General features: G+C 44.0%; 1 protein-coding gene across 5 annotated transcripts in view; it reads left to right on the forward strand.

The window, feature by feature from the left end:
• SFMBT2 (Scm like with four mbt domains 2) overlaps positions 1–20,974 on the forward strand; it is a 230,237-nt gene that overhangs the window by 131,998 nt on the left and 77,265 nt on the right. For all 5 annotated transcript variants that reach the window (XR_003520061.2, XM_027595002.2, XM_027595005.2 and 2 more), the window contains exons 8-9: positions 9,228–9,329; positions 13,865–14,012. Coding sequence is in view for 4 of the 5 variants with exons in the window: in XM_027595002.2 (XP_027450803.2) it covers positions 9,228–9,329; positions 13,865–14,012 (250 nt within the window). In the remaining variant the exon portion in view is untranslated. The remainder of the gene's footprint in view (positions 1–9,227; positions 9,330–13,864; positions 14,013–20,974) is intronic.

A 20,974-nucleotide genomic window follows, 5' to 3' on the forward strand; every position in this document is an offset into this window, starting at 1 on the left:
GCCCGTGCCTGGAAAGGCCGGAGCACAAAATCAGCCTGTTTTGTGGAAGGGTTGTGCTCATTACCCACTCTTTTTTCTATCTCTGAAGGGTGGTGTACACCCCAGTGGGGACCGTTCAGGGCCATGGTCCTAATTTGCAAGACAGCCGTTAGGTTGCATTTGGGGCTGTCAGCAGAAGGGGCACCCAACAGTATGTCAGCTGCATTCCATCACTGGGCTGTGAAGCTTGGGCTCCCCCGCTCCCAGAGCAGCCACCATGCTCTTCCTCAGCCTAGGGCGCTTGGACTCCCCCCTCCAACCCCCCCGCCCCCACCCCCACCCCGAGCGTTGCTGTGGAAACGGGAAGAGATGCCCTGGTTTTATCAGGGGGAGAGGATGAAATAAGTGTGGGAATGTAATCATACCAACTGAGCCGTGGTTTTCCCCCTAGTGCTGCTGTAAGTAAGGTTGAATTTCTTGCCACTTACAAATGCTTTTATGGTGCTAAATGTTAATAATGAAAGGCATTCTCGGTGCTCTGCTTTTTTTTTTTTTTTTCTTTTCTTCTTTTTTTTTAAACCTAGTATACCAGTTTTTGGACTTACTGTGAAATAGGTCTACTCTAGTTAACTGTTATAGATCTTGTGGTTCAGGTTGAAGTATGTAGTACTACATTTTCTCCTTATTATTTTTTAACTTGATTTACTGCATGACTCGTAGATAAAACTACTATTTACAGCTGTAAGTAAAGAATTGATATGCTGATTAGTGTTCAGTGTACAGATTTTTTATTACATTTTCGTTATAAATATTTCATTGGCTAAATTTAATTCAGTGCAGTGGAATTAAAATGTAATAATGCTATTGATTTAATAAATGCTGGCATCCTAATGTCCATTTTTAGATGAAACTAAGATAATGAGAGTAATTTTCTAGTGAACATATGAGTACTAGATCTCTGGTAAAACAAAAAGAGGAACAATATGATAAATTGCACTGGATTTTTTTTTTTTAGCATGACATATCGTGCTGATATGAGTAAAAGCATTAAAGCGTAGTTCATTATATATCAATTTGAATGTAATGCTAATTAAAACCTTCCTTTGACTTCACTGAAGCCTATTCTTAGAAATTATGTAAATTAATTGGGGCCTTTGAAAAGACGCATGTGCAACATCTGAGTACCCTGTGGACCAAAAAACTGCCATTTTGGAACTGAATAAAATTACACTGTGCAGTATTTTTGTTGATACACTAAGAGATTCGGGTGCTCAGGGAGCTGATACACTAAGAGATTTGGGTCCTCGGGGAGCCTGGGTAGCTCAGTCAGTTAAGCGTCCGACTCTTTCTTTTTTTAAAGATTTTATTTATTTGACAGAGAAAGACACAGTGAGGGAAGGAACACAAGCAGGGGGAGTGGGAGAGGGAGAAGCAGGCTTCCCGCTGAGCAGGGAGCCCGACGCGGGGCTCGACCCCAGGACCCTGGGATCATGACCCGAGCTGAAGGCAGACGCTTAGCGTCTGAGCCACCCAGGCGCCCCAAGCATCCGACTCTTGATTGCAGCTCAGGTCTCGATCTCAGGGTGGTGAGTTTGAGCTCAGCATGGAGCCTTCTTAAAAAAAAAAAAAAAAAAAAGGGAGAGATTTTGGTGCTTAAAAAACTGTGTGTGTGGGGGGGTGCAAATTGCATATCTATTTTTTGCCCATTTTATTTCGTATCAACATAAGCAAAAAGGAGAAACCAAAGAATTAAAGACCAAGGCTCGTATTGCCCCCTCTGGAAAATCTCCTGTAGCATTTGATTGTGCAGCTTGGGTTAGGAGTCTGGTTTCCACACAGGAAGGGGCGCAACTGCTTTTCTTACATTGAGATCCTCACCAAGTGCATTTTAATTGTATTGTGTTAATTAGTTTGAACTCATTCTCCCCGGAGCCCCATTCTTCGTATTGTTCTATCATGTGAGGGGTATTTCTCTAGTGAAGCAGGGGTAGCAAGAAGCATCAGCTATTTTAAGGGTCTGTGATAGCCACATAGCAAATTTTGAGGGCCTAACCTGCAGCTCTTCAGGCCCCTAAAATAAATGCAGAGAGCTGAGTCGCGTTCAAGGAGGGATGTGGCTGTTGAGGGCCACCGAACACGATGGAACGTTCCATCTTTCTCGTCTCCTCTTCCTCCTGTGTCCTGCTGGGCATATGCTTCGTTTCCTCCTGTGGATTAATACAGTCATTTGTCTGTTTGATAAAGAACTCCGCTGCTCACCTTGAAGCTTTATCAGGTCTGCCAGAGAAGTTTGGGGTGGTGCTTACTCACGGACGACTAATAGGAAGACTTTTCGCATGCAGTGGTGTTTCTTCAGTAGCTGTGTTTGATTCTTCCAGAAGCAAGTACCTTTTCCGGGCATGGCAGTCCCTTCCAAAGCAGGGACCGCAGCAGAGGCTGATGTTAGGAGCTGTGGGTGACCAGCATGGACCCCTGCACCGAGGGAGGGGGGCATGCCCTGAGGTGGTCCGATCTCCTTGACCTCTGCATCTTGGGTGAAATAAAATAACACCTCAGCCAGAGCTGAAAAGCCAAACACCTGAAGACACCGTGGTTTGTCTCCTCTTCTTTTTCCAGCGTGACACTTTGTATTTATCCCTCCTTCGTCATTTTCTAACTAAATTTCAAGCTTCTCAGTGTCAGGAGCTGCATCATCCGCTTGCTCTTCAGTCCATGTAGATTAACGCTTAACACGTGGCATTGAAAATACTCCTGACGGGTTGAGATTCTTGTGCACTTTGCAGCCGGGAACATTGACTAGATTAACGACGTTTATCAGATTAACCTGTCCAGGTCAACATTGATAATGTGAGAAGATGGGTATTGACGAAGGATGGCTTGCTTAAAAGGCACCATAGGCATTTTGCCGCGCACAGTTCTTAAATCTTCATTGCTTAAAGAATACACGAAAGCAGTCAGTAAAAATCACTTGCTGATTTTTGATGAAGACTGATTGCATATGAACATTTTGGGGCTAATTTTTAGTGTCACAATTCTCTGACGCACTTTTTTTCATAAGCCACTGAAAAAGTATTATGAATTAACAGCAAAAATTGGAGGTCAAGTAAATGATCAGAATCAGTAGCTGTTACTTTTTAACCTGGCAATATCTGTCTTTGAAATAAAATTTTAGGAGCCCATAGGCTACAAAAGTTTTATTTGTTTATTTGTTTACTAATTAGCCATAATAAATAAAAGATCCCCTTTTTGGCCTTCACCTGCCAATTCCAGTCTATAACCTGAAGCTAATCATGGACATAGACCCCTTGGATTTGAATCTGGCTTCTCTGGTGAGCTCTGTGTCCTTGCTTAGATAACTTAATCTCTCTGTGTCTTAATTTCCTTACTGTAGGACAGATGCTCCTACAGTATCTACCTCACTACCGTGAGGGGAAAACGGTAATACAAGAAAGTGCTCACAGGTGTTTATTTACAGTATGCTCTGTTGTTACTGTTTCTCTGCTTGATACCGTGTGCTAAACCAGGTTATTCTCAGTGCGGAGTGCCTGAATGGTGGTGGGGGAGGGCAGGAGCTCCTGGGTTCTGGAGAGAATAAAGCTGCTGGAGAACAGGAGTTGATGTATGCATAATCTCTTTTACATTGTCATTCCGTTGAAAATAAGGTTCCCTGAAGAGCGATTGTTAAGGTGGGCTGATAAGACAGTCCTCCAGTAAAATGAATGGCATTTTGCTTCTGATCAATATGAAACTACTTTAGGGTAAGAATGAAATGTGTAGCGATGAGTGTAGATGGGAAGGACATTGCCCGTGTTTCTTAAACGAAAGTTTTTCTGTAAGCAATTTAACTGGACCTCAGTACATTTAAATAAACAGTATTTCTTGAATGTGACAGGCATATTTGGGAATGTACTGAGGATTTAGTAATCCCTCCTGATTTCAGGAATAACATCGTTCTTGACCCAATAATTGTGAGGTGTGAATGATTCTCTAGAGCTTTGCGAAGGCCAGAATGCATCCTTCCAAACCACAGTGAATTTTCTATTATCTCTCAGTAGATAATCAGTTTTGCGAATCGTCTTCAGGGGCCAGGAACTCTTTTTTAACATTGAGAATGATTAGCTGATGTTTGCGTAGATGAATGCATGTACTCTGACTGCATTAGCAGCCCAAAGCAAATGGTCTGGGGGCGATTAAATTTGTTTTTCAATGAGAGTATCTGTACCTTTTCTTGTACACGAATATGAATGTACTTATGCACACACACACACACACACACACACACACACACGGCTCAGAAGGTCTGTGAATTGTCTTATTTGGAAATTTACTGGCATTGAATTCTTTAATTATCGTAAAAAGCTCTTATCTTTTAGGTGTGTCAATGACTCCCTTTGCCTTTTTGGATCAGATTTAGATGCCTAAATCCGGTATTTTAAGGCCCAGCCTCCCAAGCTAAATTTACCAAGCCACTTTCCCATAATCTTTTCTTCACCCTTCCAAGTCATGTGCTTTCCTGTTCCAAATTAAGATTCACTCCTGTACGTCCTCGGGTCGCCGTCATCATGGTAGTAATGATTTTTATATGTTGCGGTAAAAATCTTCCTTCTGGAATTTCTTCCAAGTCTGGATCTTCAATCGCAGTACTTTGTCTTTTTCCTTCCCCCTCTGATAAGGTCATTTGTGTGTGTGTTTTGTGTGTGTGTGTGTGTGTGTTCTCTGCATCATGTAGTACTCTGTGTGTGTGTGGTACCTTGGTGGCATTTAACATGCTTATTGAGTGAACCATAGACTATGGAATAGGAACGAATATCAAGAAATCGTCTAATTTTGGACATTTCTTCAGCTTACTTCCATAAATACATGTTGGGGTCTTAATAGGATGAGCGGGGCACACACGAGAGAGTTCGGGCCTGGCTGGGAAATACGGCACCAAACACGCGGCTCCCTGTCCTGTTTGTGTCAAGGTCTCCAGGGGCCAGCCCCCTGAGCAGATACTGTTCTGCTTCTTGTAGTACAAAGTTTCTTGACCTCATCACTCACGAAGGACAGAAGCTTTAGAGCAGTAGATGCACAGTCATAATCAAACTCATGATCATCATGTGTCTTTACTCCTAGATTGTAGAAGTTTTCATTGTGTTGACTTGCCTTGGACACAGCTGGTCATTGAAGGATTGTTCTCTTTTTTTTAATTTACTGATTAAACAGTGACTTTAAGAACGCGGAAGGTGGGGCTGGGGATGCAGGAACGCGTTGCACAGTTGGCTGGGCTTGTCTCTGAAATGGAGAGTTCGCGTTAGGAGGCTCTTCTGCATGGATGTCGATTATTTGAGACCAGAATATAAACGCCTATGTTTAGATGCAGCTATCTCTCATAATGTCTGGCTTCCTTTTTCCATATATTAAATGATAGGGTTGAAGAATTTTCACATAGTTTGGAACAAAAACAGATGCATTTCTGCAAGTCAGAGGTCTGTGTGCTTGCAAGTAATTGAAAGCTAGTAGAAGTAGTTTAAGATGTAGGAAATCCGAGCCATGACTGATAATGAGAAGAGTCGTTTGTAAACCTTTGCTCACTGAGCATTAGTCTTAAATTGCTTAAAAATATTTTATTTTTTTTAAAGATTTTATTTATTTGAGAGAGAGAGAGAGAAAGAGCATGCACGAGCAGGGGGGAGGGGCAGAGGCAGAGGGAGAAGCAGGCTCCCCACTGATCAGGGAGCCCAACACGGGGCTCCATCCCAGGACCCCGGGATCATGCCTTGAGCCGAAGGCAGACGCTTCACCGACTGAGCCACCCAGGTGCCCCTCACTTGCTTAAAATATTTTAATGTCATTGAGATAAACTACTGTTAACACCATTTTAATTTTTTAAAAATACTGATGTCATTAATATTTTATTTTCATCTCACATATGGCCTTGTATGATTTTGATGTGAATGGTATATTTTATGGGTGAGCAGAGAGAGAGAGAGAGAGAGACACTCAGTAGTTGACAGACAAGCACATGACCACTCCAGGAAGGAGGGAAGAAAATACGTGATTTCTGCATGGAATGATCCCCTCTTTACCTAGAGATAGAGTTTGATGCAGAATACACTGAAATCGTTAACAATAAACACAACACTAGCTGCAGCTCTGGAAGGAGGTTATCTGAGGGGCAAATTGTTGCCCCTAAACCTAGATGCTTTATTTCTAAGGAAAACAGCCAGTGCCTGGTCCCACCTGACAACTCTGAATAAAATAAGGCAGTTGTTAGGGGACATCTAGTGGTGTAGGGTTCTGGGTGCCGTAGAGTTTTCAACACAACACTGGAATCAGTGATGGGGAAATCTGGTTAGGGCTTGGAGCATTGATCCAGGAGGGGTGTAAAGATGGCTAAGGACTTCAAGTCAGCGGTCAAGGTCAAACTGAGATCCTGGGATGTAGAGAGGGTCCGGCAGCCCTGCGTCAGCCCTACTTGGAAGGCTGGCTCTGCTCAGCGCAAAGGTAGGGACAGAAGTATCTGGGGCAAAGAGTGGGCACAGAGCTGAAATCAAGAGGGGCTGAGGACCGGTGGGTAGACCAGAAGCCCGGAATGTGGTCAGGAATGCCGGATGGCAGAAATAGAAAGGAGAAACAAAGCCAGGTGATGGATCGAAGTTGCAAGGAGAGCGCCAGGGGCCGAGGCAGCCAGAAGTTACACAGTTCCTATTATTGGTGAGCCACATCTCGAGAATGTTTAGCCTTGTCGCTGTGAGTAATGAGAGGGAACGTGGCAGCAAGGAGGGACATCTGAAAGCAGAGAGAAGCAGAACTTCTGTGAAAACCTTCCCTTTGTCTGGGCCATTTATTATACAGTTGACCCTTCAACCGTATGGATTTGAACTCCACTCACACGCAGATTTTTTCGATAGATAACAGTTGAGTGCTAGAAATGGGTTCTCTCCATGATTTTCTGACTAACATTTTCTCTAGTGCACTTTATTGTAAGAATACGGTATATCATACAGACAACATACAAAATATGTGTTAATCGACTGTTTATGGGATCAGTAAGGCTTTTCTGGTCAGAAGTAGGCTCATAACTTTGGCGAGTCGAAAGTTACGTGCAGATTCTCGACTGTGCGGGAGGTTGGCGCCCCTAACCACCGCGTTGTTCAAGGCTCAGCTGGAGTTACACGTGTGTCCTTTGTACCTGAGGACATTTCTGTCTTGTCAAGCAGGAGAATAATGACTGCTTCACCCTGTTGAGTATATTCAGGCAAAGTTTATGTTATATTACGATTTGGGAGTAATTCCTTCTTTCAGAAGGGGAAAGGGTTCTTGTACTTAAAAGGGGAAGAGTATTTGTGCAACCTACTAATGTGCCTCAGTTCCCACAGGTGGTGAGATATGGGGGGTGTTGATGTCTGACAGGAACTGTAACGTTTAATCTTTTCATTCAGGTGTCAGCTCATGCTTTTCGGTTCAGGTTTACCACTTTTGTCTCATCCCCCGGTGGTTTCTGGTCCTGCCTTGGCACTGTGGTTGATGTGTGTTAATATGCATTAACTCTCTGTACTGTTTCTTTGATTTTTTTTTTTTTTTTTCCTGAGCCAGCTGCCCAGCCACTGTTAAAAATAAACGCTGTAGGGGCACCTGGGTGGCTCAGTCGGTGAAGCGTCTGCCTTCGGCTCGGGTCATGATGTGACCCAATGCCAGACGCCTATTAAACTGGGGGTGTTGCTCATCTTTATTGAGATGAGCAGGAGTCGGGTTCTGATCGGGGTCCTGGGATCAAGCCCAGCGTCAGGCTCCCTGCTCAGCGGGGAGCGTGCCTCTCCCTCTGCCCCCCCACCCCTCTCCTGCTCACTAGCTCTTTCTCAAATAAATAAATAAAATCTTTAAAAAAAACTCTGCTGTATTACCAGTATAAAACAATAAAATCATCTCCTGCACTTAAGAATATTTCCTTGTGCTTTGCCTCATATGCATATGATTTTTGTCAAGTGCTTGTTGTTAAGTTCTTAAGAAATTTGTAAAGGTTGAGAACGGGCTAGCTCTGTCGGTGAGTTTTTGTCATATGTCGCACACTGAACACATCCCTTCTCGTCGGTCACCCCCTCACCCCGCCCCCGGATGCGGCGCCGTTGGCTTTGGCCAGGCCCAGCATTTATTGCGAGTCTGCACCTTCTTTGGTGACGAGTGGAGTGATGGGGAGTTTTGTAAGCAGGTCTTCTGTGGTCTCCTGTGCTCCACCAACTGCACCAACCAGCTTTTGCGAGGGGAGCAGCCCCAGCCCCGCAGGACTCTGCGCGACGATCCTGAGTCACGTGTGGAATGACATCCTTGAATTAATTAAACATCCACTTTAGATTTGCAGATAAAAGAAAGTAACAGGTCCCTCGGTATTTGTGTACTTCCCGGCCAATGGATGTATTTAGAAATTGCAGGATATATTTGCAGCTGTTAGGCCCTCAGGGATGGGCCGCAAATAAGTTTATTTATCCACTAGCTTTTATCCAGGCGGTGAGTTATGAGATGATCTCCATCTCAGCAAAATAAATCCTGGTATCCAGAGTCCAGCCAGCCTCATCTATTGCTGGATAGGGAAAGTGGATATTGAAATTTGTTTTCTTGGGAAGGCAGGAAGGCTCTGTCTTGTACACATAAGGTTGCTGTGAGTGGGTTATAAAACTGCCAGACGCCTGTTAAACTGGGGGTGTTGCTCATCTTTATTGAGCAGGAGTCGGGTTCTGATCGTGTGCAGGGCTGTGTTGGACCTTTATATGCACGCATTCCCAGGATCGGCGGCTTACCACCAGTACCTGATAAGCCATATGCTCTTGGGCGCAGGAGACAGGGACGAGTCGTGTCAGCCACAGGGTCTCCCCGAAGCCCTGCGAAGTAGCTCCAGGAGCAAGAGGCCACGTTTCCTGAAGATGCGCCTGCTGTGTGTTGCAGATGACTGATGGCCTCCATTATTCTGCTGTGCTTCGGTTAGAGCACCTAGGAAGATCAAAGCAGGGCAACGTGAATTTTTTTGCTTAGTGTAAATTTAAGCGTGGCCACAAAGCCTTGTGTCCTTCCCTCGGAGAAACAGTTTAGCCCGCAGAAAAGAACTAAATCCGCGGTATCTTGCAATAATGAGAAATTTGAAACGGCGAGGGTTAATTATTTCAATCCAACTTTAGTTACCCAATAAAACGTTTAAGGAGAGCGTCCAGGCAGCGCCCGAGTTAGTTTACAGTGCCATCAACTTTCAGCGTCTCTGTCCTTTTTCCCTGCAGGATCATGCAGATCTGCGAAGCCATTTCTTCACAGTTGGGATGAAGCTAGAAACGGTGAATTTGAGCGAGCCCTTTGATATCTGTCCTGCGTCAGTGACCAAGGTGAGCTTCCCTCCCTTGCTCTCCGCCTCCCGCCGATCTGCTCACAGTGGGCCAGATGGAAAGTGCCGGTGCAGGGGCGGGGCCTCAGCGCAGTGAGCCGGACAGCACACCGGCCAGGGAGCAGCCTTCTCCCCGGGCCACGCTGTCCTCTGCACCCCTTTTGTCACTGGTCACACAGAGCCAAGGCCGGTCACGTGCCCTCCTGTTGCAGCAGAGTTTGGGGTTAATACAACACGGACAAGACTGTAGATGCGGGTGTTCCCTGAGTGACCCGGACGGGGGTGCAGGTGCGCCGCTGAGTTTACAGCAGTGACCTCGGCCACGAATATGTGCCACCTTCTGTGGTTGGCCAGGGTCATATCCACGCGTCTGTTTGTTCCCGTCTCGTAGCACGAGCTGCTCGGCAGTTGCACACGGTAATCATCGCAGTAGTCACTTGGTTCTCGTCCGCTGACAGTCCTTGGTGTGATCGACTTGCGTTCGGGAAATGCCGGCCAGGGACCCATCTCCATTGTCTGTTCCCACGTCTGCTGCCTTTTTGCCGCTGGCCTTTCCTTCACTAAAGGAAGAGCCTGCCTCTACGTTTCGCAGATTTGAAATGAAATTACCTTTGAACGTGATGTTATTTTTACGACGGGCTGATGGTCTTTCAGATTGTAATTTCCCTTGGCCGTGCAGATAATCTCACGGAAGTCACCTGTGGAAGTCACCCCTACAGTACGCGTTTCCACCTTAAGTGTCCTCTAACAGGTGGCGGGGGAAAGCGAGAAACCCAGCCTTCGTACCCAGTGTGTTTTTAGGTAATGGCCTTTTGCAAGGGAACTTAATTAACGGTCCGGAAGTCAATTCCATTTTAATTTCTTTTACCAAGGAAGACTGGATTTGTTAATACAGTGATGAGTGTCTTAGAGTCATTTTGTATGCTCTTTTTTAAATTCATGATTTGGTAAAATTGAGAAATACAGCGGTGATAATGTATTTCAGAGTATGGAAAATGGTTATAGTCATGGAATGCCTTTCTCTTTTTTTTCCAAATATTTTTTCTTTAGAACATAAATTACTTTTATATAACGCTTACAGTACTTTATGTAAAGAATAACTGCCCGCCCGAGAAAAATACTGACTTAGGCTTTTGCAGCATGGTTTTGGGGGTTGCAATTTATGCCCTCACAGTCATACACCGTGCATTAAAAGCCTTTTTATTTAAATTGACTTTTGGGGTTCTTGAATGTGTATTCTGGTAGGTGCACATTTTCCCAGAATTGATGAGTGGTATCTTGCGGAAGCCTGGCCAGGATTTCCCTTTGTTCTAGCAGCAGCCGATACGGTGAAGCCAGCTGCCGGTTTACCTGGATGCATATTACCCAGTCCTCTTTCCAAGGGGCTAAGTGTCAGCTTCGCCTGGTGTTTCCACAGTAAAGGAAACAGGTGCAGACGTGCTGAGTCCTGTCAGTAGTGAACTCACACTTCCATGCCTGTAAATAATTGTAATCGATCATGTTAGAATGTGGCATGCTACTTATGGTTAGGTTCAGCCCAAACATCCTCGTCTTGTTGGATAGATTTCCAGTAACAGTAGTTTAGTTTCCTGATAAATAATTTTATCTCTAAATAAAACTTCTTGGGGTTGGGACCAGGGAGGATATTTTCTCTGATTTTTTTTAAGGTACACGTTTTCTTTCTTTTCTTTTCTTGTATTTATTTTTTTTCATTTTATTATGTTATGTTAGTCACCATACAATACATCATTAATTTTTGATGTGGTGATCCACGATCCATTGTTTTCGTATAACACCCAGTGCTCCATGCAGTACGTGCCCTCCTTAATACCCATCACCGGGCTAGCCCATCCCCCCACCCCCCCTCCCTCTAAAACCCTGTTTGTTTCTCAGAGTCCACAGTCTCTCATGGTTCATCTCTCCCTCCAAATCCCCCCCCCCCATTTTCCCTTCCTTCTCCTAATGTCCTCCAGGCTATTCCTTATGTTCCACAAATAAGTGAAATAATAAGATAACTGACTTTCTCTGCTTGACTTATTTCACTGAGCATCATCTCCTCCAGTCCCATCCATGTGGATGTAGAAGTTGGGTATTCATCCTTTCTGATGGCTGAGTCATATTCCACTGTATATATAGTACACGTTTTCTTTTTCATTTTAGTTTTTCTTGCCCTTTTTACCAAAGATATGTACACACTCAGTCTTTCCGTTCTGCATGCATCCCTTTTTCTTCTCCTGTTGGACCTCTGTTGTAGAACACGTGGATTGAAAAAATGTGGGCTTTGGCCTCTTAGCACATAGATGGGCATGTCCCCAGGTTCAAGACTCCCTACATAGAGTGAAATATGAGGATATTCTTAATGTAGTCGGTGTTTATAATTAAACACATTCCTCCTAACACTGGAGAAGGTTTTAGAATATTATGTTTGAGAATATAACGCTGCGCTGTTACTACTCATCATAATGAAATTTTCATTTTCATTTTCCTCGAGGCTTTTCTTCATGGCACACCTGTTGAAGGAATAAATAAATAACATTAAAGCCAATAGACAGGAAAGCAGTTAACTGTGGCACAGATCCTGGATGAAATGCCTAGTCTTTAGCCATACAGTGAGATTATAAATTATGTTTTTGGTGGTCCAGAACAGTATGATACTGACAGATGATGATGACGGTGACCTGTGTATGTGAAATCTATCGTATTGTTTAGATAAACAGTCTTGGTTCTGTTTCTTTTATGGCTACCTCTGAGCCACATAGTCTTGGGCCGGTTGCTTACCTGCTCTAGGTTTTACTTCTGAGACCTGCAGGTTCTAGACCTGATCGGTATCTCTGGACATGTGAAACATAACCCTGATGAATTTGAAGAAACTGATTTACTTATTTTCTGAAGTACACACACACGAATGTGCATTTTAATAGGTTTTAGAGATTCCTTAGTGCGCACCCTTACAGGGTCCAGTGGTGCTAAGAGATTCAGCCACCAGAATCCTGCACTTTTAATATACGTGTGTGTGTGTGTGTGTGTGTGTGTCCATGCACACGCATATGAGACTCCATCCCATCCCATTGGCATTTTTAAGCACTATTCTGGACACTGGGAATGTAGACAAAAGTCCCTGCTTTTACAAAGCTTATATTTTCATGGCGGCGGGGGGCAGAGACAAAGTCAGTAAATCCATACAGAATGTTATGTGTTCAACGCTAAGGAGAAAGACACAGCAGGGAAGGGACGAGCAGAGGGTGGAAGCCAGAGTGCGGGATGTGGTTTTAAAAGGGGCTGCAGGGAAGATCTCTCTGGGAAGGTGAGGTTTGGTCCTTTGCTCTGTAAAGTCTACTTTCCAAAGGCAGACCTCAGGCAGCACAACAACAGCCGTTTACCGGAATCAGCATGGAGAACAGAAGTTGAGTGCACTCTGCTGCTTTGCTTTTAATTAGACTGCTTCCCGAAGATACTTTGGGAATGAAGCAGCCAGGAATCAGAGCTTTAGTAAGTGTTAGGGTTTCCTAAGCAAGACTGGTTTATGTCTGTCGACCTCGTAAAGTGATGCCTTTCTCCCTGGCCTGTTTCACATACTTTAGGTTCTTGAACGCCATCATGCTTTGAAGTGCTGGGTCCCTCTCGGTTTTGCATTTTACTCTTCTTGTTCCTAGTTCTTCACTGATGTTTTCTTTTTCCCTACATGCAGTGGCTGTGTGTGCAGTTCCTGTGTACAAAGCATTTTCTGTGCATTGTGGGAACACCCTGATGAGTAACAAAGAGGAGACTGCCCTCAGAGGATCTGTTGGGGGAGACCGATTTGGGATCAGCCCCCAGGAAGGAATGAGGACTTTCAGGACAGAGGTGCAGGGGTGAAGCTTCGGGGCCACAGAGCAGGGAACCTACACTCAAACCGGAGTGGTCAGGGAAACGTTCCAGCAGCATTGACTTTCAGGATGCACCTTGAAAAATACACTGTGTTTTGAAAGAACTTCGGCACAGTGGGTGTTGAGGCTGGGAGGATGCAGGGATGTGCCTGGGGGTGGGGGGTGATTCTTCTTGGGCTGGAGCCTGGGGTCGTTGCAGGGCTGGGAGGCCGGATGAAGCCGGAAGTCCCCAAGCCAGCTGGTGGAGCTTCTTGAGAGATCTGGTGTGAGCTCGTGGGTCCCTCCTGTGGACAAGGAGAAACCGCCCACCTTCCAGGGCCCATCTTGGCATTGCTGTAGGCCTGGCTTTGTCTTCCTGCATAAGTTTGGTTTTCTTCCAGCCCTGACTGTCAGTTGACTTCTCTAAAGTCACCCATGTTGTTTCCTTCTCTGTTTTATATGTGTACTACTCATTCGCTTCTCTTTCCATTAAAATGACTGGAGTGATCAACTCTTAACTGATTAGCAACTGGATCAATTTAGTAATATACATCGAGGTGCCGGTTTGTGCTGAAATCGTTTTCATGAAATGTATTTATTGCCTTTGGAAGCTTGCTAGCATTTCATACTAGCCTCAAATGAAAATCCCATGGAATTAACCCTCGGCTCTGTGGTTTGTTTTTTCTTTCAGGTTTTTAACAATCATTTTTTTCAAGTGACCATTGACGACCTAAGACCAGAACCTAGTAGACTCTCAATGCTGTGCCATGCGGATTCTTTGGGGATTTTACCAGTACAGTGGTGCCTTAAAAACGGAGTCAATCTCACCCCTCCCAAAGGTTTGTATTCTGCGAAAATGTGCAGGGTTTGGGTGGCTCAGGAGGGCGTCCTACTGTCACCGAAGTGTGCCTTTGTTAATCTCGAGAAGTTTAGCTTGTAAACAACTTCAGCATCGTGGGAGAGGTGTGTCTGGCAGGTGGCTTGACGCAGGAGTCTATCCCAGCTCCCCCCCCGGTGAGGTTCGTGATGTTGGGCTCCTCCAGATGTCCACTTCTGTCCATCCTACTTCCCTCTTGGTCATCGTGTGCGGGGCTGCTGGGGTGTGCTGACAGAGGGCACAGCATCGCTACATGATCAGGGTTCAACACAAACGTGTCTGAGAAGTGGCTTTAAAAATGCAACAAGGGGTGCCTTGGTGGCTCAGTTGTTTGAACATCTGTCTCCATCTCAGGTCTTGATCTCAGGGCTGTGAGTTCGAGTCCCCCGCATTGGGCTCCAAGGAAGAAGCATTTCTTTCCATTTTTATTTCCAATAATTTAAATTTTCCCCAGAGCTCGGTCACTCTCTGATAGCCAACAATTTGATGCACTAACACATTAAAATAATTCAGTCGGGAGCCGGGTTGCACATAATTTCAAATTGGGACCATGTACCGCATTCTTGTTGGTAAGAACTACACTTATCGTTCTGTAACATGGTTTGCTGTCCCTGACAGTTGTGATGTTCATGCAGGGAAGAGAGCAGCCAGATGGAGAGGGGGTGGGAAGGAAAACAGAGGGCATGATAGAATAACAGAAGAGGAAATGGGAAGAGATGACCTAGAAGAATAAACCTTACAGCAGGGTTTTAACCGCAACCCACAAATAATACAGGGGTTCTGTGCTGACCTTTCCAACTCGCCAGGGACTGGATTATGGGTAGTGTTCACCATGCTGGGAGGTTAGCGCCTGCACGTTAGGTTCCACATGCAGCCTTTCATCATGCCGCTCCTGCCTCACTTGTCTGTCCTGAGCTCCCCTGGGCTCCCTCCCTCTGTCCTCCACGCTCATCCCCACTGGGGAGACACCTGTTGAGTGTTTCCACCTCTGCCGTTGATCCTTCTCATTAGGGGGCTGCAGTGGCAAAATGTGGTCTCGTTACAATGTGGTGAACTTTTAGAGACCACTGTTTGCCCTGTTGAATGTGCCTAACTCATTTTATCCTCAAAATGAGCATGGCCCTGGGATGGGGCTTAGTTGCAGACAGCTTCTGTGACCTGCCCAAGGCCACATCGCATGGATGGTAAGTAATAGCGAGGGTGTCGGCATCCTGCTGGTCCTCACAGGTGTCTCTGGCCAGATCGCGCTTCAGTCTTCAAGACCGTCAAATGGGACACCTGCGGGATTCTGCGGGTGCTCTGCAGGGTCAAACAATAATGTGAGTCTAGGTATCTTTTTTTTTTTAAAGATTTTATTTATTTATTTGAGAGAGAGAATGAAAGAGAGCGAGCACAAGAGGAGGGAGGGTCAGAGGGAGAAGCAGACTCCCTGCTGAGCAGGGAGCCCGATGCGGGACTCGATCCCGGGACTCCAGGATCATGACCTGAGCCAAAGGCAGTCGCTCAACCAACTGAGCCACCCAGGCGCCCGTGAGTCTAGGTTTCTTTTTAATCCTGTTGGTCCTACAGGTTTTTTTATTGTGAACCATCTTGTGGTAGTAGATCAGGGAAGTCTTTCTCTGCTGCACAATTTAACAGCAGGTCACTTGCGGAGTTTGAAAGTCCCATGGACCATCTCTACTTCCTGCTGACTTCTGTAATCAGAGCATTTGTACGGATGGCTCCACGTCATTGAAGAAAGACTTCTTCTAGATACCTGAAATGCTGTGTGGTTGCACTTTCTAAAGTTCTAAGTAGTAATAAGATCCCTTTAAGAATTTAAAGAAAAAAATCAGTTGGGTGGAAAAAAAGGGGGAGAATATTCGTATATGCATTTACGCTGCTTGATTATTCCATTAGGCAGGGGTTAAATATTTACCAGATTTTTGGTTTACCAAAAGTCTCTAGGTTTTTTAAAATATTTTTTTATGAACTTTTAAGTGTTAGAAATATGTTTTAGAAAAGAGGTTGTTGGCATAATTTGGGTATTTATTTGGAAAAGGGGTGTGCCTATTTGGATAATTGCATTTCGTGATATTTGGAGAAATACAGTTGGACAATTACGGTTCTAGGGAATAATTTTTCCAAGTGCCTGTGGTTATATAACAGAGTCTTGGCTTTAAATACTGAGCTCTCATTGTTTTGTGAGAGTACGTTTGTTTTATATATTTATATATATGTTTTGCATGTAGTAAAATATATTTATTTTTGTAATTAAAACGAATTAAAATTGAGAGGTGGTGTTGGAGTCTTCTGTAGTGTTGATTTTATGATTTCCTTGTGAGGTAGCTTGTCACATCTTACGTGTCAACAGCAGGGCTGTGGAGCATTCTATAGAATTTTTTCAGACACCATTCTTTGCTTTCTTAATGCATGAATATAGACTCTCTTCTTTCTTAGAAAGGTTGTTTTTAACTTAAATTCTGAGCTATTTTATGCTTAGAGTATGTGGGATTTATTAGACATGTTGAGAAGAGAGTTTCATTGTTTTCTTGTGTGTATGTTTTCCACGAATGTTACTAACGTCCTTTAGATTTCTGTTAGAACCATAAACACCACTTACAATTACAACATGTTGCCTGATCCCCAAAAGATATTATCCTACTCGCTCTCCAGTGGGAAGCCGCTGATGAAACAAAAGGTATCTGACGGTCTGGGGGGAGATTTGCAGAGAACATAAACCCATACTGACATTGTTTTGACTCTCTTTCTTAATTAAAAAAGAAAAATCTGTCTCCAGACGTTAGAGGCAGATAGTGTGTAAGCTAGAATGGAGGGGAAGGTTTCAGTAGGCCTCTGTTGAGAGCAAGTGCTTTCCTGGTAAGCAAAGGACAAGAACCTTCGAAGTTTTACTCCATTCGTTAAAAACCAGCACACAATTCAATATTATAGGCACTATAAAAAGTGATCAAGCAAGTAGGTAAATCAGCTAAGCAGAAGTGTATATTGGTTATCAACCGTGACTTGCTGTTTTTAAACTCTTTAATTAACCTCACTGGCATGTCACATCGAGGATGAGCCGTAGAAGGAGAGGAGTAAACATCCCACCCAGGAGATATTAGCAGAAAATACTAAGCCTTTACCTCTGTTGTAAGTCTGTTGTACAGTGGGTACACAAAGGCTGGAAGTAAATGGCTTATTCTAGCACTTTGTCTCCACTATTTGGCCATCTTAGTAATAGGCACACACACTGTTCACGTGATTTAAGAAGTAAAGGTGTGTTTTTCATTATTATCAAGACGCAAAGTAGTGACCCCTAATTGGTATGGTCTCTACCTAAAGAAAAACCTCAGATGTTGACTGATGAAATTACCCCACTTTGTGATCTGCTGTATTTCAGACGTACCGGAGGGGACAGAAAATAGTAAATACCCACGCTCCTGGAACCGGTGCTGGCATTTGGCCGCGTTTGATTCAGGTTTTTAAAAAAAATGAAATAGAGCGTTATAGAGTAGAACAGAAGACTCGAGCCCCCTTCCACTCCCTGTGCCTCACATTCCACATCTGTTCGTCGGTGAATCCCATTGGTACTTTTGGGATCTGACTGTGTGTCATCACGACCACCCGGTCCCGGCCACCATCTGATCTTTCTCTTGGTCTACTGCAGTGGCCTCCTGAACTCCTGAGTGAGATGGTCAGGCTGGTGCTGTTAAGATGTACGTCATGTTAAGATCGCCGTGTTAAGATGTCCCTCCTGTCCAGAGCCTGCCGCCTCACTCGGTGGCAAGTGCAGGTCATGCTCCCAGCCTACAGCTCCCACTAGTTCCTGTCTGGCCTCATTTCATAGGATGCCCTCCACCCCAGTCTGCGCAGACCCACCGGCCTCCTCGTCCTTCCTGGGACATGGCACTCGGGCCCCCTTATGTCGTCTGTCTTCTTCCTTCACTGTCCCGTTGAGTATCAATTACAGATCTCTCCCCCCAACATTTGTATCTCCTTCGCTGCGTGGCTTTGCTGCACAGAACTTTTTAGCATGCCAGATACAGGTAATACAGATTTTACGTCTTTGTCCTGTTTTGTGTGTGTCTCTCCACTAAAGCGAAAGATCCAGAGAGCGGGGGTTTTTGTCTCGTTCTCTGCTCATCCCCAGTAGCTAGACTAGTGTGGCTGTTGGTCAGTATGCGTTGAGCGTTGAATGAAGTCCTGCCTTCAGAAGTGCTCCACCCTTCCTCTCTGCCATGTCTCCACCGTCCCTTCCATTCTCCCCCCATCCCATACCCACCTTCCTAAACTTGTTACACTTTTACTGCATGGCTTTGAGGCTCTCATTGTTCGCTTGACAGCAGATCTTTTCGATGTGTGTATACATAGTATCATGCTGTGCCTCTCTTTATGTGACTTTTACCCTGTAGCATCTTGCAGATCTTTCTCCACGTTGATGCAGTCAATTATTTATTCACTTTGCCTGTTGAATGAACAGACCTTAATTCTTGAAATCCATTTCCCATTGAAAGACTTTGAAGGTCTTTCCTGTTTTCTGTATTGTGAATGATACTGAAATGTGCATATGTGTACGTGTGCCCAAATGGGAGAGATCTCTGTGGGGGTATACCAAGACGTGGGATTGCCGGAGCTCCCATTTTGCATCCTCCTCACTACTCTGATTATGCCTTAGGCTCAAACATTGCCGTTCTGATGGCCGTGAAATGGGTCTCCTTCTTTCACTTTGGTCCCTAACCAGTTCAGTGGAGCAGTTCATCATGAGCTTGTTGACAATTTGTATTTCCTTCGTATTGTTGATTATATTTTTTGCCCTTCTTCTGTTGATTATAGAAGTATTTATGTTTGAATATGAATTCTTTTTTCACCATGCACTTCCCAACATGTGTGAAGCCATCTAGGCTATGGCTTGTCGCTTTGCTTCTGAATGGTATTCTATATGAAATATGAAATTATAATGTAGTCCAATACTACCAATCTTTTCCATTATGATTTGCTTATATGTCTTTGGAAATCTTTTTTTACTGATGTTCTTCTATGTTTTCTTTAAAAATCTTGCAGTTTCATTTTCTGTATTTAGCTCTTTAACGTACTTGGAGTTAATTTTTGCATGGCACGAGGAAAGAAAACAATTTTATTTTATTTTTTTCCTGAAGTTGAATTGGATTTTCAGATTCACCCATTGTCTCAGCGTCATGAATTGAATAGTCTGTGATTGCCTCTCTCATCTCTAATGTCCCTACTAGCTACAGCGAGTCCCTTAAGGGGTGAGGACCTTATCTGTTCTTATTCTGCTTCGTTGGTCTCTGTTAGTCCATCTCTGCATAAATACGTCACTTTTAAGAATTGATTTTCCTTTATGTCTTGATATTCATCAGGTGAATCCCTCCACTTTTTCTTCCTTTTCAAAACTGTCTTAGTTGCTTTTGGCAGGTTATTTTTGTATTTTGTATTTTAGAATCAGTTTGGAAGACACTATAAAAAACCCCATTGGATTTTAATTGACACTTCATTATATCATATTTTAATAACTTTCAGTCTTCTGCTGGAATTTTTCCTAGGTACATTGTCCTTTTTCTTGTTGTGAATAGTTTTTTTTAATTATTATTCATTTGTTTTTTTTTTTACTGACGGTGGCCAGTATAATGGAATACCACTGGTTTTTGCATGTTTATTTCCTACCCAGTTGCCTTCCTAAAGTAGTGTGTCCCCAGAACAGTTTGTGTAAGATAAGGATGATCTGGCTCTTGAAACTAGCTTGTAAAACCATCTGGGCTGGTGCTGTTTTAGTTTGTGTAGTTTGTGTTCTGTTGACTATGAATTTATTTCCTTGAGTGGTTGTAAGTTTAGTCATGGTTACCACTTTTGTTTGAGACAATTTTGGTAATGTATATATATTTGCAGAATTATCTGTTTGTGTTTTTTTAAGATCTTATTTATGTATTTGATTTAAGATCTTATTTATGTATCTCTAGAGAGAGAGAGAGACTGTGAGGGGAGTGGCAGTCAGAGGGAAAGCAGACTCCCCGCTGAGCAGGGGGCCCGATGCAGGGCTCAATCCCAGGACCCCGGGACCACGACCTGAGTTGAAGGCAGATGCTTAACCGACTAAACCACCCAGGCACCCCCAGAATTCTCTGTTTCAGCTGTACTTTCAAGTTTACTGTCAGAGTGTTTTGTTACATCAAACTTATTATTTGAATTGTTCAACCATTACATATTCTCTATTTTTGTTTCTCCTGTAATTTTCTAGAAGGTAAAATATCACAAAATATCATTCATTGTGAGATTGAGGATCTGTCAACTTGTGTGTGTGTGAAGCATGGTAGGGCATTCAGGGCTGGGACTGTTGGAGCTTGCTAGTGTTGACCCTCTTTATCCCTAGCCAATCATTTTGTTTTAAAGCCTTTTTTTTTTTTTTTTTTTGTCTGACTCTCAGGTTCATTTGCTTCCCTATGTGGGTTGTGATTTTCCATTGTGAACTAATTTTCAGTGGTGGGGGTGATTTCTGTGGGAGTTCCATGATCCTTAAAGGACTTCCTTCCATCTAGTCTTGTATTAGGGTCTGCCCAGTGTTGTAGGATTTTTGAAAGTCCTAGAGAATTTATTTATTGCTTTATCTCCCCGGCTAGAAAGTAAGGATTTTAAAAATCCTTTTTATTTACTTCTGTATCCCCAGCACCTAAAACAGTGCCCGGTTCATGGAAGTGTCCCTGGATATTCAAGGAATGAACAAACGAATGAATGTCATGTTACTTTCTCAGCCTGTGCCATACGGAATTGTAACATTGTAACATTATACAGCATGCCCGCATGTGCCTCTGGCTTGGCGAAGCTGGGACTCCTCTCTTTCCCTGCTTACCCAGAGACCTGGGCCTGGAGCAGCTATGTCTGCTTCTTCTCTCTTTCTAAGTGCGTCTGGTCCCGTTGTCACAGACCGGGCAT

Source organism: Zalophus californianus, chromosome 9 (genome assembly GCF_009762305.2).
Source record: "Zalophus californianus isolate mZalCal1 chromosome 9, mZalCal1.pri.v2, whole genome shotgun sequence".
Classification (NCBI taxonomy): Eukaryota; Metazoa; Chordata; class Mammalia; order Carnivora; family Otariidae; genus Zalophus; species Zalophus californianus.